Source organism: Daphnia pulex, chromosome 8 (assembly GCF_021134715.1).
Source record: "Daphnia pulex isolate KAP4 chromosome 8, ASM2113471v1".
NCBI lineage: Eukaryota > Metazoa > Arthropoda > Branchiopoda > Diplostraca > Daphniidae > Daphnia > Daphnia pulex.
This window is the reverse complement of record NC_060024.1, coordinates 14,135,803-14,147,321: the sequence shown is the minus strand read 5'-3', so window position 1 is coordinate 14,147,321 and position 11,519 is coordinate 14,135,803. Positions and strand designations below refer to the sequence as shown.

General features: G+C 42.4%; 4 protein-coding genes across 11 annotated transcripts; all 4 read right to left on the bottom strand.

Annotated features, from left to right (window-relative positions):
• Nucleotides 1–39: 39 nt before the first annotated feature.
• Nucleotides 40–2,708, bottom strand: LOC124200420. 2 transcript variants are annotated; one of them, XM_046596645.1, is made up of 9 exons: nucleotides 2,517–2,708; nucleotides 2,077–2,293; nucleotides 1,935–1,999; nucleotides 1,310–1,867; nucleotides 1,021–1,215; nucleotides 814–953; nucleotides 630–751; nucleotides 428–564; nucleotides 40–368 (listed from the first exon to the last, which is right to left on the bottom strand). In XM_046596645.1, exons 2-9 carry the CDS (start codon nucleotides 2,175–2,177, stop codon nucleotides 55–57), a joined length of 1,632 nt encoding a protein of 543 aa, XP_046452601.1. In that variant the 5' UTR covers nucleotides 2,178–2,293; nucleotides 2,517–2,708; the 3' UTR covers nucleotides 40–54. The 2 variants fall into 2 exon arrangements, with proteins under 2 accessions (XP_046452601.1, XP_046452600.1); XM_046596644.1 differs by having other exon boundaries at nucleotides 1,935–2,002; nucleotides 2,517–2,681.
• A 74-nt stretch (nucleotides 2,709–2,782) lies between these two features.
• Nucleotides 2,783–4,319, bottom strand: LOC124200424. The gene is made up of 6 exons (XM_046596658.1): nucleotides 4,103–4,319; nucleotides 3,738–4,037; nucleotides 3,533–3,660; nucleotides 3,338–3,459; nucleotides 3,142–3,278; nucleotides 2,783–3,076 (listed from the first exon to the last, which is right to left on the bottom strand). The coding sequence occupies exons 1-6, from the start codon at nucleotides 4,170–4,172 to the stop codon at nucleotides 2,961–2,963; spliced, it is 873 nt and encodes a 290-aa protein (XP_046452614.1). The 5' UTR covers nucleotides 4,173–4,319; the 3' UTR covers nucleotides 2,783–2,960.
• A 537-nt stretch (nucleotides 4,320–4,856) lies between these two features.
• On the bottom strand, nucleotides 4,857–6,692 carry LOC124200425. The gene is made up of 6 exons (XM_046596659.1): nucleotides 6,231–6,692; nucleotides 5,935–6,162; nucleotides 5,732–5,859; nucleotides 5,527–5,648; nucleotides 5,322–5,458; nucleotides 4,857–5,256 (listed from the first exon to the last, which is right to left on the bottom strand). Exons 1-6 carry the CDS (start codon nucleotides 6,295–6,297, stop codon nucleotides 5,135–5,137), a joined length of 804 nt encoding a protein of 267 aa, XP_046452615.1. The 5' UTR covers nucleotides 6,298–6,692; the 3' UTR covers nucleotides 4,857–5,134.
• Nucleotides 6,693–6,782: 90 nt separating this feature from the next.
• Nucleotides 6,783–11,402, bottom strand: LOC124200422. Of its 7 annotated transcripts, none has more exons than XM_046596655.1 (14): nucleotides 11,258–11,402; nucleotides 11,057–11,189; nucleotides 10,916–10,977; nucleotides 10,151–10,841; nucleotides 9,879–10,088; nucleotides 9,741–9,817; nucleotides 9,569–9,660; nucleotides 8,666–8,820; nucleotides 8,528–8,603; nucleotides 8,302–8,427; nucleotides 8,102–8,229; nucleotides 7,916–8,037; nucleotides 7,711–7,844; nucleotides 6,783–7,641 (listed from the first exon to the last, which is right to left on the bottom strand). In XM_046596655.1, exons 9-14 carry the CDS (start codon nucleotides 8,592–8,594, stop codon nucleotides 6,974–6,976), a joined length of 1,245 nt encoding a protein of 414 aa, XP_046452611.1. In that variant the 5' UTR covers nucleotides 8,595–8,603; nucleotides 8,666–8,820; nucleotides 9,569–9,660; nucleotides 9,741–9,817; nucleotides 9,879–10,088; nucleotides 10,151–10,841; nucleotides 10,916–10,977; nucleotides 11,057–11,189; nucleotides 11,258–11,402; the 3' UTR covers nucleotides 6,783–6,973. The 7 variants fall into 7 exon arrangements, with proteins under 7 accessions (XP_046452611.1, XP_046452605.1, XP_046452606.1 ...); XM_046596649.1 differs by lacking the exon at nucleotides 9,569–9,660 and having other exon boundaries at nucleotides 10,159–10,301; nucleotides 10,695–10,841; XM_046596650.1 differs by lacking the exon at nucleotides 9,569–9,660 and having other exon boundaries at nucleotides 8,666–9,254.
• Nucleotides 11,403–11,519: the final 117 nt, after the last annotated feature.

The window sequence follows — 11,519 nt, the reverse complement described above, 5'->3', positions numbered from 1 at the left end:
AATTTCCCAGTCAATTTGTACAGGCGTTTTTGGCGTAAATTATAATGAAATAAGTTAACGTGTATTCGTCGAATTAGTGGATGCATCCAACAGAGTCGTGATATCAGTTAGGGCGTCGTCAATGTTGTCTTTGGCTGGGACGGCCGGCGTCAACCAAGAGGAATATTTTTGATTGGGGTCGTCCAGGTGAATGGGTGGCAAAATGGGAGGGTCAAATGGTGTCTGGTGCGTACTTGCTGGGATGGAAATGGTGGCGCCGTGTCCCTTGGTCGAAGCTTCCGTCAACAGACGGTCCATCCAGTTGGTGTAAGCCTCGCGGTTTTCCTGGCCGACGTCGAACGTTCCCCGTTCGATCGGCAGACATTCACCTAAAAAATTGTTTAATTCCATTATTGCCAGATGTCATTTTATTCGTCACAATTCTCACCTTGAAGAGTAAACGCCAGTCCCTCGGAGAAACCGTCGTTGATCCCGATATTCTTCATCATAATCGACACATCGTTGGGCTGCTGATCTTCGACGTACCAGTGGAACGCCGGAATGCTGTCGATCCGGCCGCAAATTCTGTGAACGTATAAACAAATTATTTTCTGATTCATTAACAATAAGAAAGTGAAGGTCAAATTTACTTGGTTTCGTTCATGAATGGGGAAATGCGGAGGTATCCTTTGGCGCACTCGTCTTCGTCCGGCAGTCGACTGCGTTCGTCCAATTTCATCGTGATACGTGCACGTCGGCAGGCCTTATTCACCTTGCGAAAAAATCGTTACGACACAACCGAGAGCATTCACGTAACCCAAATGACGAAAATACCTTGACGTTCCAAGTGCAGACCATAGGATAGTCGCGTTCTTCCGGGAATTTGGTTGACTCGTAGCTGGGCTTGATGGCTTGTTCCATCAGGATTGTCCGATCGGCCGTCAAGGGGAGAATAATGTTTTTTCCGCACGTATCTGTCAATCGGAATTTCTAATCAAATCGATTCATTCTTCTTTTAAAAATAGAATTATGAATGAGTACCGTATTGATAAGTTCCTTTGACGCGAGGAGGTAGGGGAAGTCTGAGGGGTCGATCCAGCGGTTTGCGATCGATCATGGCCTTGACACGATTGCGTGGGTCGTTTTTGATGAGGACGGGACTGCGACCCCGTCTGATTTCTTCTAGGGACACGAGTTTGGTCCAGCTGGTCGTGTTGACCCAAATGTGGTAGGAATCTTTGTTGCCGGAAATGGATAAAATTGAAAATTTAATTAAATTTTGATTTGATTCAATTAAAAATTTCAATTGTAGATTTCCTTTGTTTCCAACCTTTGTTGCCCGCCGCAATAGAGTCGCTGTCCAGTGCGGAGCCGAGCGGCACCGGTTTGGGTATACCCGGCCCGTTGAGCCACAAACGTCCATCTGAAGTGAAGACGGAAATCTCGCCCATGTGGGTGGCCACGACGGCGTGAGCTCCGGTGACTGGCAACTCTCCAGATTCGGGAAGAATGACACCCGTCACCGAGTTGACCCTGGGACGTTTCGTAGTTGTCGTCCTGCGTCTCGTTTTGGAAACAGACGAAGGTCTTGGCCGTGTGGAAACTGATGGGCGTGGTCTTGTGGCTGTTGATGGTCTGGGTCTTGTTGCAGCTGCTGAAGGTTTACGTTTTTTAACGGGCCGTTTCTTCTGGGCAGTAGCTGCTGCTTCCTTGTCGGGCTTGTTTTTGTTGATCGTGACCGGTGGCTTAATGGCGTAGGACTCTGGAATGTCCAAGTCGTCCAACGTGAAGATGCTGGGGTCTTCGATTGAATAATTGTCCTTGGAATCTTTTGTCTTGAAGCCATTGAAATAGGATTTGATGGGATTCGAGATGCGATCAACGATTCCTGATTAAAAAAACAAGAAATAAATATCAGACTAATAAAAATACCAATGAAATGCTGTTCCAATAACCTGTCGACGTGAAAGTGACGCCGAGTAAAACCAGCAACAAGACGAGAAATATTCCACGCATAATTCTGCTCAAATAAAGACGAGACAAAAGGTGTCAATGAATGCAACAAAATGATAAAGCAAATGATACAAATCGACTCACACAGGATCACGACTGCTGATGCTGAAGTGAATGTCTGCGCTGCTGCTGAATGAAATGAGGCTGGAGTGAGACTGAACGAGGACGCCATCGAGTCCTTTCATTTATTCGCGCCTCATTTTCTCTTTTCTCGAAAGTGTCTAGCTGCAGTTTCTCCGTTAAAGATGTTCCACTAAAAGCTGGCTAAAATGGCGGTGAAAGGTGTACAACATGGAAGACTCTGTGCAGTTAACGAGACAAAAAAAGGAAAAGGGCATTACACCGAATTGTAAACAACATCCGTACGATAGGCACATGTTTTCTTTCCTCTAATAAAAGGAAACAGATAATAATATTATGGGAAATGTCCGTAAACCGAAATCAGTTCCCATCAGCTGATCGACTCAACACATTGTTTATATACCCAAATAGTACGGCTAAAACAAAAGGAAATTTCACGTTACCCCAAATAGTAAATAGGACAGCGACAAAAGAGTTTCGTGTCATCCTTTCCGGCCGCAAAATCTTTTTTCTCAGATGTTAAAACAAACATTCACGCCAGGAGAAATGTACAGAATCACGCACCACAGACCACAATTTAAACCGCATGGCTCTAGACCGACGAACCGACTGAGAGGCCGGAACCGCCCCCTTCCTCCCTAATGATGATTAGAGGTTGCCAAATCGTTAATTAGCACGCACAAAACATGGAAAAATTTGATTTCATTTATTCGTTTATTTTTAAAAAATAAAATCGTCCAAATACAATAAATAATCAATCAAGCAACAGACATAAATAAATAAATAGCTTATATTAAGCGAATGGTTAGGTTAATTATTTTGAAGACATTTGATGTGAATGAAAGTCGTGAAAGAATGGCGAGACTAAGAACTTTTTGGGTTCATCTTCAGACAACGGTGAGATCCACCGTTTCCGACTCCTTGGAAAGATTTGCCATCCAGGTGCTGTAAGATTTCAAGGCCTGGCTGCTCGTCATGTTGGAATCGTTTGGCAGACATTCACCTGCATCAGGATCGCATTTTTAATTGATTTAAATTTTAATTGGCTTTATATTCAATTCAACTCACCCGATAGAGTAAAGGATAATCCCTCCCAGTATCCGTCGTTGAGTCCGGCGTGTTTCAAAACGATACTGACGTCATCCGGCTGCTGGTCTTCGACAAACCACTGGAAGGGCGGGACAGTTTCGATCCTTCCGCAGATCCTACATAGTCAAATTGACATTTAATTTTGGATTATTATTAAGAGAATATTGGTATATACTTGGCTTCTTTCATAAAAGGAGAGACTCGATAATATCCTTTACTGCATCCGTCCACATCGGCTAGTCGACTGCGTTTGTTGATCCTCATCGTCACGACACCCCGGCGACAATTGTCACTCACCTATATAAAAACAGCCCCCACATAACCGTTAATATTCGTAATTAAAAAATAAACAAGTCAATGGATAGTATACCTTGACATTCCAGGTGCAGACGAGGGGATTGGTGCGTTCGTACGGGAATTTGGTCGACTTGTACGTCTGCTCAATCAACGTGTTGCGATCGTTGGACAGTGGAACGACAATATTGGCTTCGCACAAATCTATTCCAGCAACAAAGAAAAGCAGTTATATTATTCCACTATACATTTCTAGAGATTTGTTATAATTTGCATATTACCCACACGGCGTTGTCCGTCCACACCTGAATAGGGCAGCGTGATGGCCGAGCTGTGCGTTTCACCTTCGATGTTGTAATAGGAATTCAACGCGTTGGGCAGGATCGGCGGCAAGGTAGTGCTCTCGATTTCACTGCCGGCAGCCGCTCCTTCCTGCAATCCCACCAGGAACGGAGTCGGTAACGCTGGCGGTTGACTGTTGCTGCTGGTGGTTGGCTCCGTTTTGTTGGCCTCCCTCAATCCCTGGAAGAAGAACGTCAACAAGTTCGGGATTCGAGGGAATTTCTGCTTAATCCCCGGCTCTAATTGAACGACAAAAATAATAAATCACTCAAGGGAATAGGATATTAAAACCAGTAGAACTCACCTGCCGATGTGAAGGAAACGACAAGGCAGAGCGCCAAAATCAAAACGGCAAACAGTTGGTGGTGGCCCATTCTCTTTAATTCAATTACAAATTTGTACAGTCAGATGGACGAGATGCCGAATTCTCTTGGTTGAACGAGTGGAACTGCAAAAAGTGGCCGACCAATGCTGCAGAGGCTGAACGAAGACTGGAGTGTCGGGATCGAGTAACGGCCCCTTTTTTGTTGTTGGCCATTTTGCAGCCCAGCTGGAAACAACAAGTCACACCAGCAACCCAGCAGGCAAATCATTTGATAAGTATAATCTGTGCGGGTCGTTCTCACGTTTCCATTACAGCACAAATCATAGCCATACTAATAGTCGGGAGCCATTCCTAAATAGGACGTCACACGCGGGTAAAAAACGGCCGCAAAATTGGCCGGTCCCTTCATCCGCGCGCAATACTGAAGCCAACTAATGGCTCAGATAAACACGCGTGAATACACAATTGTTTCATCAGAAACCCGAATCCATTTGCCCAATTTACATGGGCCACATTTATATCGACGCCATCAGCACCACGGTATTTTATATCCAATAAAAAATTTAACTTTTGGGAACGTTTTGAACTTTACACGACTAAATTCCAGTTTTATCTGTATTTTCAACCGGCCGTTCATTATTAATAGCCGGGAATGCTGCGTATGTCGTTTTATCACCGGAAATAAACGGACTCTGTTTGACCGTCACGATATTGTTATATAAAGGTAAAAAGGTTCACTTTTTCTCTCGTTTATTCGATACGAAAAAATACAGGATTATTCGTGGTTAAAGAGTATACAATTTTAAATTATGCCTGGGGGGATACGTGAATAGGAAATTGCATCACTTTCCTATATAATTCAATTTGGGTGGAGATAATAAATAATCAAAAAACCATGGCGACAACTCTAAGAGTGAATAAAACACCTTTTATCTTAATAAAACCTATATTAGACGAGATTCCCCTTTTATCGCACGACTCCCGACCGGTGGGTTATTATAAATAAATCAATTAGGGCGTGACCACTACAAGATCCAAGGCTTCCGACTCTCGTTCGAGCTGATGCAGCCAATTGCTGTAGGATTTGACGGCCTTGCTGACGGACAAATCCGATTTGTTTGGAAGACATTCGCCTAAATTCATTTCAACAATGGAAATTATCCAGCCGTCAAGTTTAAATTTTAATTAGATGACTCACCAGACAGGGTGAAAGATAATCCCTCCCAGTATCCGTCGTTGAGTCCGAAATGTTTCAAAACGATCGTCACATTTTCCGGCTGCTGATCTTCCACGTACCACTGGAAGGTGGGGATCGTCTCAATACGTCCGCAGATCCTACATAGTCAAATTAATATTTCATTTTCGGTTATTATTTAAAAAAGGATAGTGTCTTATTGGTTTACTTTGCATCTTTCATAAAAGGTGAGACTCGATAATATCCTTTGGCGCATCCCTCCATTTCGGCCAATCGACTGCGCTTGTTGATTGTCATCGTGACAAGTCCCCGTCTGCAATTGTCACTCACCTGATAATCAAAATAAACACACGGGAAATGAATTATTAATTCATGAAGCTGTTAACTAGTGGCGAAATGTCTTATTTAATTACCCTGACATTCCATGAACAGATGAGCGGAGTCGAGCGCTCGTACGGGAATCGTGTCGATTTGAACGTTTCCTCGATCAAAGTGTTGCGATCGTTGGACAGCGGAACGAGAATATTTCCTTCGCACAAATCTGCAAATCAATTCATTTAGTTTTAATTGAATATCCCTTAATCATGATTTCCTTTTTGGTGTTGATTGTGTTTACCTACATTTCGTTGGCCGCCGTCTGCCGTGGGCACGACAACTGTGGTGCTGACCGTCAGTCCTTCTGATTTGTAATGCGAATAGCTCGTCACGTTGGGGTAAACGGTCGGCAATGGCGGCGGACTAAAATTATCCGCAGTCTCGTCTGTTTCCGTGGCGTTGGATTCCTTCCATCCGAGCAGGAATGAAGACAAAGGATTCGGGATCTGCTGGATCCGCTTGATAAGTCCTGTAAGAATGCAGCGAATATTATTCAAGTATTAATGCGGAATTCATTGAAGAATTTGAGTGAATTACCTGCCGAAGTGAAGGAAACGATGAAGCAGAGAGCTACCAGTGAGACAAAATGGCAATTTGAACGCATCTTGCTGCCGTCTGAAATCAAAGCCCAAATTGATTGAACAACACGAGGTAAAAATTCCAAATTTCCTGTAATTCCAATTAGGAGAATAGAGACGATCTGGTGCTGTGTGTTTAGCGATTCAAATGGTTAGGAGGGTGACTGGAGACTGGACGAGGAAAACAACAGGTAGTGGCCTTTTTTCCTGGACATCATTTTCCCAAACCAACAGCAGAACCGTACGTGTATACGGCGACGACGACTATATATAGATAAACTCCTTGGGGTTTTTCTTCCATATTGCTGTTATGTTGACACCGTAGGGGGGTCTTCTCTCCTATTCAACATCTTCCCCTCGATAGCAAATGGGCCAAACATTCTCCGTGTTCCGTTTTATTCCGCTCGGAAAGGTCCTCATTCATCCGTTACGACGAGTCGATAGCTTCTCTAATGAAGCTCAAGCCATTATTCAATCGTTAATTAGACGAGTCGTTGCGTCGTCATTGATCAACTGGGCCAAATAAAATTTATTGCTATTATTAGATAAATTAACAACATCTTAATAATTAATAATTAAGGCAAAACATCAAACAATAACGAAATCAATCCTAAAATAATAATAAAAAAAGTTGCAATTAATTCAATAACAAACTATAAATTGTAACAGGGGAGTATAGTAAGGAGTTTAGATGGAAACCATTCAAGTCCACAAGATGGTCTCTACCGTCTGGACAGCAGCAGCAGCCGCAGCAGTGACGTTCAAGGAAACATTTTGGGTCTTATTCTTTAATGGAGAAATGGCTGGCGCCATTAACGACTGGTTTTTGAGTACGTGCCATGGAGTCTCAAGATTGAAATGGCTGCCGGAAATCAAGGGCTTGGCCGGAGGAGGAGGTTTTGGGGTGGTGGTCGACGGGATGATGGCCGTCTGGTTGAGGATTGTGTAATTTAAGTTGATGATGGGATGCGGTTCGACACTATTGGCGTTGCTGATGTTGGGAGAGATGGACGGAATCTTTGGGGGTTTCGTAGTACTGGTGGTCGTCGTGATGGGCGATGGCGCTATAGTTCTCAATGGCGCCGAATGATTTTTGAGAACGTGCCACGGGGTTTCCAGATCGAAATCCAGCGCAGCAATTTTCGTCGGCTGTTTGGTGAAGTTGGACTGGACGACGTTCAGTTCAGTGTCATCTGCTTCATATGCCCAGAATGGACTGGCTGTTGTGGCGTAAACTTCGTCGTCGTCGGGTACGACCAGTGTGGGTACGCCAAAGTTGGCAGATTGGTCCAGCAGCTGTTGCATCCATTTCGTATACGATCGGTTGGCTTTACTTTGCGTCATGTTCGAGCCTTCAGCCAGACATTCACCTAATTTTCCAAATGACAACACATCGATGTTATGAGCTATGCAATTATAAATGCATTAAATCGACCCACCTGACAAGGTGAATGCCAGTCCCTCAGAATATCCGTCGTCGAGTCCGACGTGTCTCAAGTTGATGGTCACTTCGGGTTGTTGGTCTTCCACGTACCACTGGAAGGCCGGCACAAAGTTGATGCGACCACAAATTCTGTAAAAAATAACAAAGAAGTAGGGATTTAAGTATAAATAAAACGTAATAAATAATGAGACCAATAATACCTGACGTTATCCATGAAGGGAGAGACGCTGTAGAATCCGTTGAGACATCCTTCGTCACCTGCCAATCGACTGCGCTCGTTAATGGTCATCGTCACCAATCCCCGGCGGCAATTCTTGCTCACCTAAATGAACTTGATTTGTTAATACAATTGAATAAAAAGTGAATCCACCTGTCCATTATTATACCTTGACATTCCAAGAGCAGATGAGAGGAGTCGAGCGTTTAAACGGGAACAGAGTCGATTTGACCGTGAAATTCCTTTTGACGTTGCGAGAGGAAGACAAGGGGACGACGATGTTGCCTTCGCACATGTCTGTCACAATTGACACGTTATAGTTAATCGTTTCTTTTAAAATTCAAAGTGAGAAAAAGGTCTGATTTATACCTATCCGCAATTGACCACCGTCGGCATTGGGCACGACGGCCGCAGAGCTGTTTGTCGGCCACTCCAACGTCCCGGCACCCAATTTCGATGGCGTCTTTTTCCTTTTCGGAATTTTTTCCAACACTCCTGAAAGATAACAATTTAAACGTGAGTCAGTAACCTTGTACGAATCAAAACGACCGTCCAAGTAAATATTTTCTAAAAGGTCTCGATTGTAATTAAATACCTGCTGAAATGAATGAGACAAAGACGCAGAGACCGACCAACAGTAAGACTAGACCAGATTGACGCATTTTGATTATCTGACGAAAAAGAAAAATTAATTCCAAATGACTGCGAAATAACATTAAGTATACAAACTTACCCTGAGTTAAGTGGACTATCCTCTAACAGGTGTGAAGCGGCAGTAACAGATTTTTCCAGTATAAAGGCGGAGGATGGAAAGAAACAACAGCCGTCCAGATGGAATTGCGAGCGATTGGCGTTTTTTTGTTGGTCCCTTTGCAGTTTCCTCAGCGACTGAATGGACGAAAAAAAATCCACTGGGAATTATATAACGTGGTGGTCTTCTTTCCTCGGGGTACTTCCCATTTGCTCGTGTGTGACGCTCAAAGGCGTTGCCATGCACATAAGACGAGAGAGTACAGACACGTAATTATTCCAACTGGAATATAAAAACCAATAAAAAGAAGAGAAAGTAGAAGCGCGAAGAATAAGCCGCAGATGATATGCTACGCATCTCATATCGAAAAATGTTGTTGAACAACTAGGACGATTCCAATTAACGATCGAACTCGAAAGTCGTTAAACGGTGCGCCACATCACACGCTCACAGCAGATCGGAAGATGATGGCCTAGATTTCCGGTTTAACTGGCCAACGCAACATTCGACTAGACGATCGATTCTGGAACTTTTAGGAGAAAGTTTCGGAATGCCCACGCCGAAAATTTCACTAATAAACTCCCAATATCTATCAAGTATACAAAATCCGATTTAGTTAAAAGTGTATAAACACTTTCAAATGCACACCGATCAATAGGAGCCCACTAGAATGATGTGTAATTATTTTGCCACACTTTCGAGTGAAATTTTTGGCTGCCACGATTTCTTTAAAATCGCAACATTATTCACACGCCTCTTTTAGTAGAGAATCTTAAAGAAAAGACTATTTAGCCAAGAACAGAAAATGTCAAACTCTTCTCAAGAGAATTATGGAATCATTTGGAAATCACAAGTTGGCGTGAGAAAATACAAAATAGTTTTTACTTTTGGCTTAGGGCATAAGCCTAAATCGCTTTTGCCGCTTTCTGCTGCAGCGAGAACGGCCGTGTGGGAAATGGTGGGACAATTGTCTAGGTCTAGGGACGTTCACACCAATCAACTAGCATTATCAATCGGTACTTTAAATGTTTCTGAAAAGGAAATAATTTGACCTTACCTGAAGGATATCTCCTTAAAGAGACGGTAGATTTTGATTGAGCGGATTTTGCAGGCATCTTTCGACCGATCCGCAGGCTGGAATATAACGGAACGATGCGGAAATGAAAGATAAATCAACTATAACTCAGAAAATTACTCAGCGAATATTTGATGCTTTGTGTTGTTCTCGGATGTTTGGTCTGGGTATGTAACAAATGCAATGGGCTGCAGTATTTCAGCACGATAAAAAAAAGCCTCTTATCACAAGTCAATTTCAGACGACGGTAGACTTGATCATCCCTTTCACGCATACGTTTCACTGCACCTTTATCGCCCATCAGTCAACTGGCACAGTTCCACAGCGGACCTGAAAATAAAAACTACAAATAACTCATCACATAATCAAGGTATAAATACTTCCTTTGTTACCAACACACGTTTGAAAGAGCTGTGCACACATTTGCGGTAAACGTGTAGTTAACGGTCGCACAAGATTCAACGAGCAGCCGCACAACAATTATTTCTATTGGCCCAGACCGAATTTCTAAAGAAATGAATCCTAAACTTCCACAAAGGTAAACTGAAATAAAATGAAAATAGAGCTAAAAGTAGCGTTGCACCTCCACCTTCGACCAAACGAATTTAGAGAGGCTCATTTGGGATTTCATGTCACGGAACTGTACAAGCGTTAATCCGCCGTTGGGGATGAATTTGACAAATGGATTTAGAAATATAATGCACATAGGACAACTTAGGATAAAAATCAAATTCCGGTGGCAAATCTTGAATAGTCAAAGAGGTTTCCTGTTCTTACATTGTCATGTCGCTTGTTAAAACATATATTCCAGATCTTATTATATTCATATCATGAAACCCAGATGGAACTTCCATTTAAGTGAACAATTTCACCAGCTGGAGATGCCAGGGAATTTAATTGTACTGGATAAACTGAATTCGTATAACAGTACAGTACCTTTTTTTTAGTTTGATTGAAACAAAAAGACGAGATCCTAAGAGCATCAACCTCATTTACCAAGCGCCTAAACTCATTACGTACAAACTACAACCCTCACTCAGCAAGTTTTTCCTTGCTTAAATCACAGCATCAGACAAGTCTAGTCTAGATTAGAAAAAAATTGCATGCAATGATTAAAACAGAAGAATAATTGCTTGTTAAAATAGAGTTCAACCTACACATCACAGCTGATATTGGATTCTAGTGTCTTGTCTGCCGCTCTATATGCTGAAAAGTCAACCTGACATTAGCCGAGGAATTATAACAAGAGAATGTAACATATTAACCATAACTTCAAATTGAAAGGTAATTAAGCTTACCAAGAGTACGAGTCACTTGTTTGTGATGAGCAATAATGGCGCCATGAGTCAGCATAGCAGTAGAGGGGAAATAGTGGGCTTGATCCTTCAGCTCCTGGGTTTCCCGTTCTTACATATCGAGCAATTTCTTTGGCTGCAAATAGGGAATGAATTCAAGCCAATACTTTAAAAGAAGTTTTAAATCTGAAAATATCTTCCTACCAAATCCAGTTGACTCGCACTTGGAGAAATAGCGTAGAGCCCGCCAACCCGGCACGTTTAAGCTTATTTTGATTATTAAGACGTCTGCTTTGTTTTTATTTTACCAAGTTGAAATTGTGGCTGCCGTTTATTTCTTTTTTCATTTTCTAAATAATTTAATAATTACGACAAATGGAATACTATGGCATGAAAACGTTAACAGAAAATTTTTACCGTAATTATTAATCCTTAAAATTCTCTCCCGAATTAGTTCTATGTACCT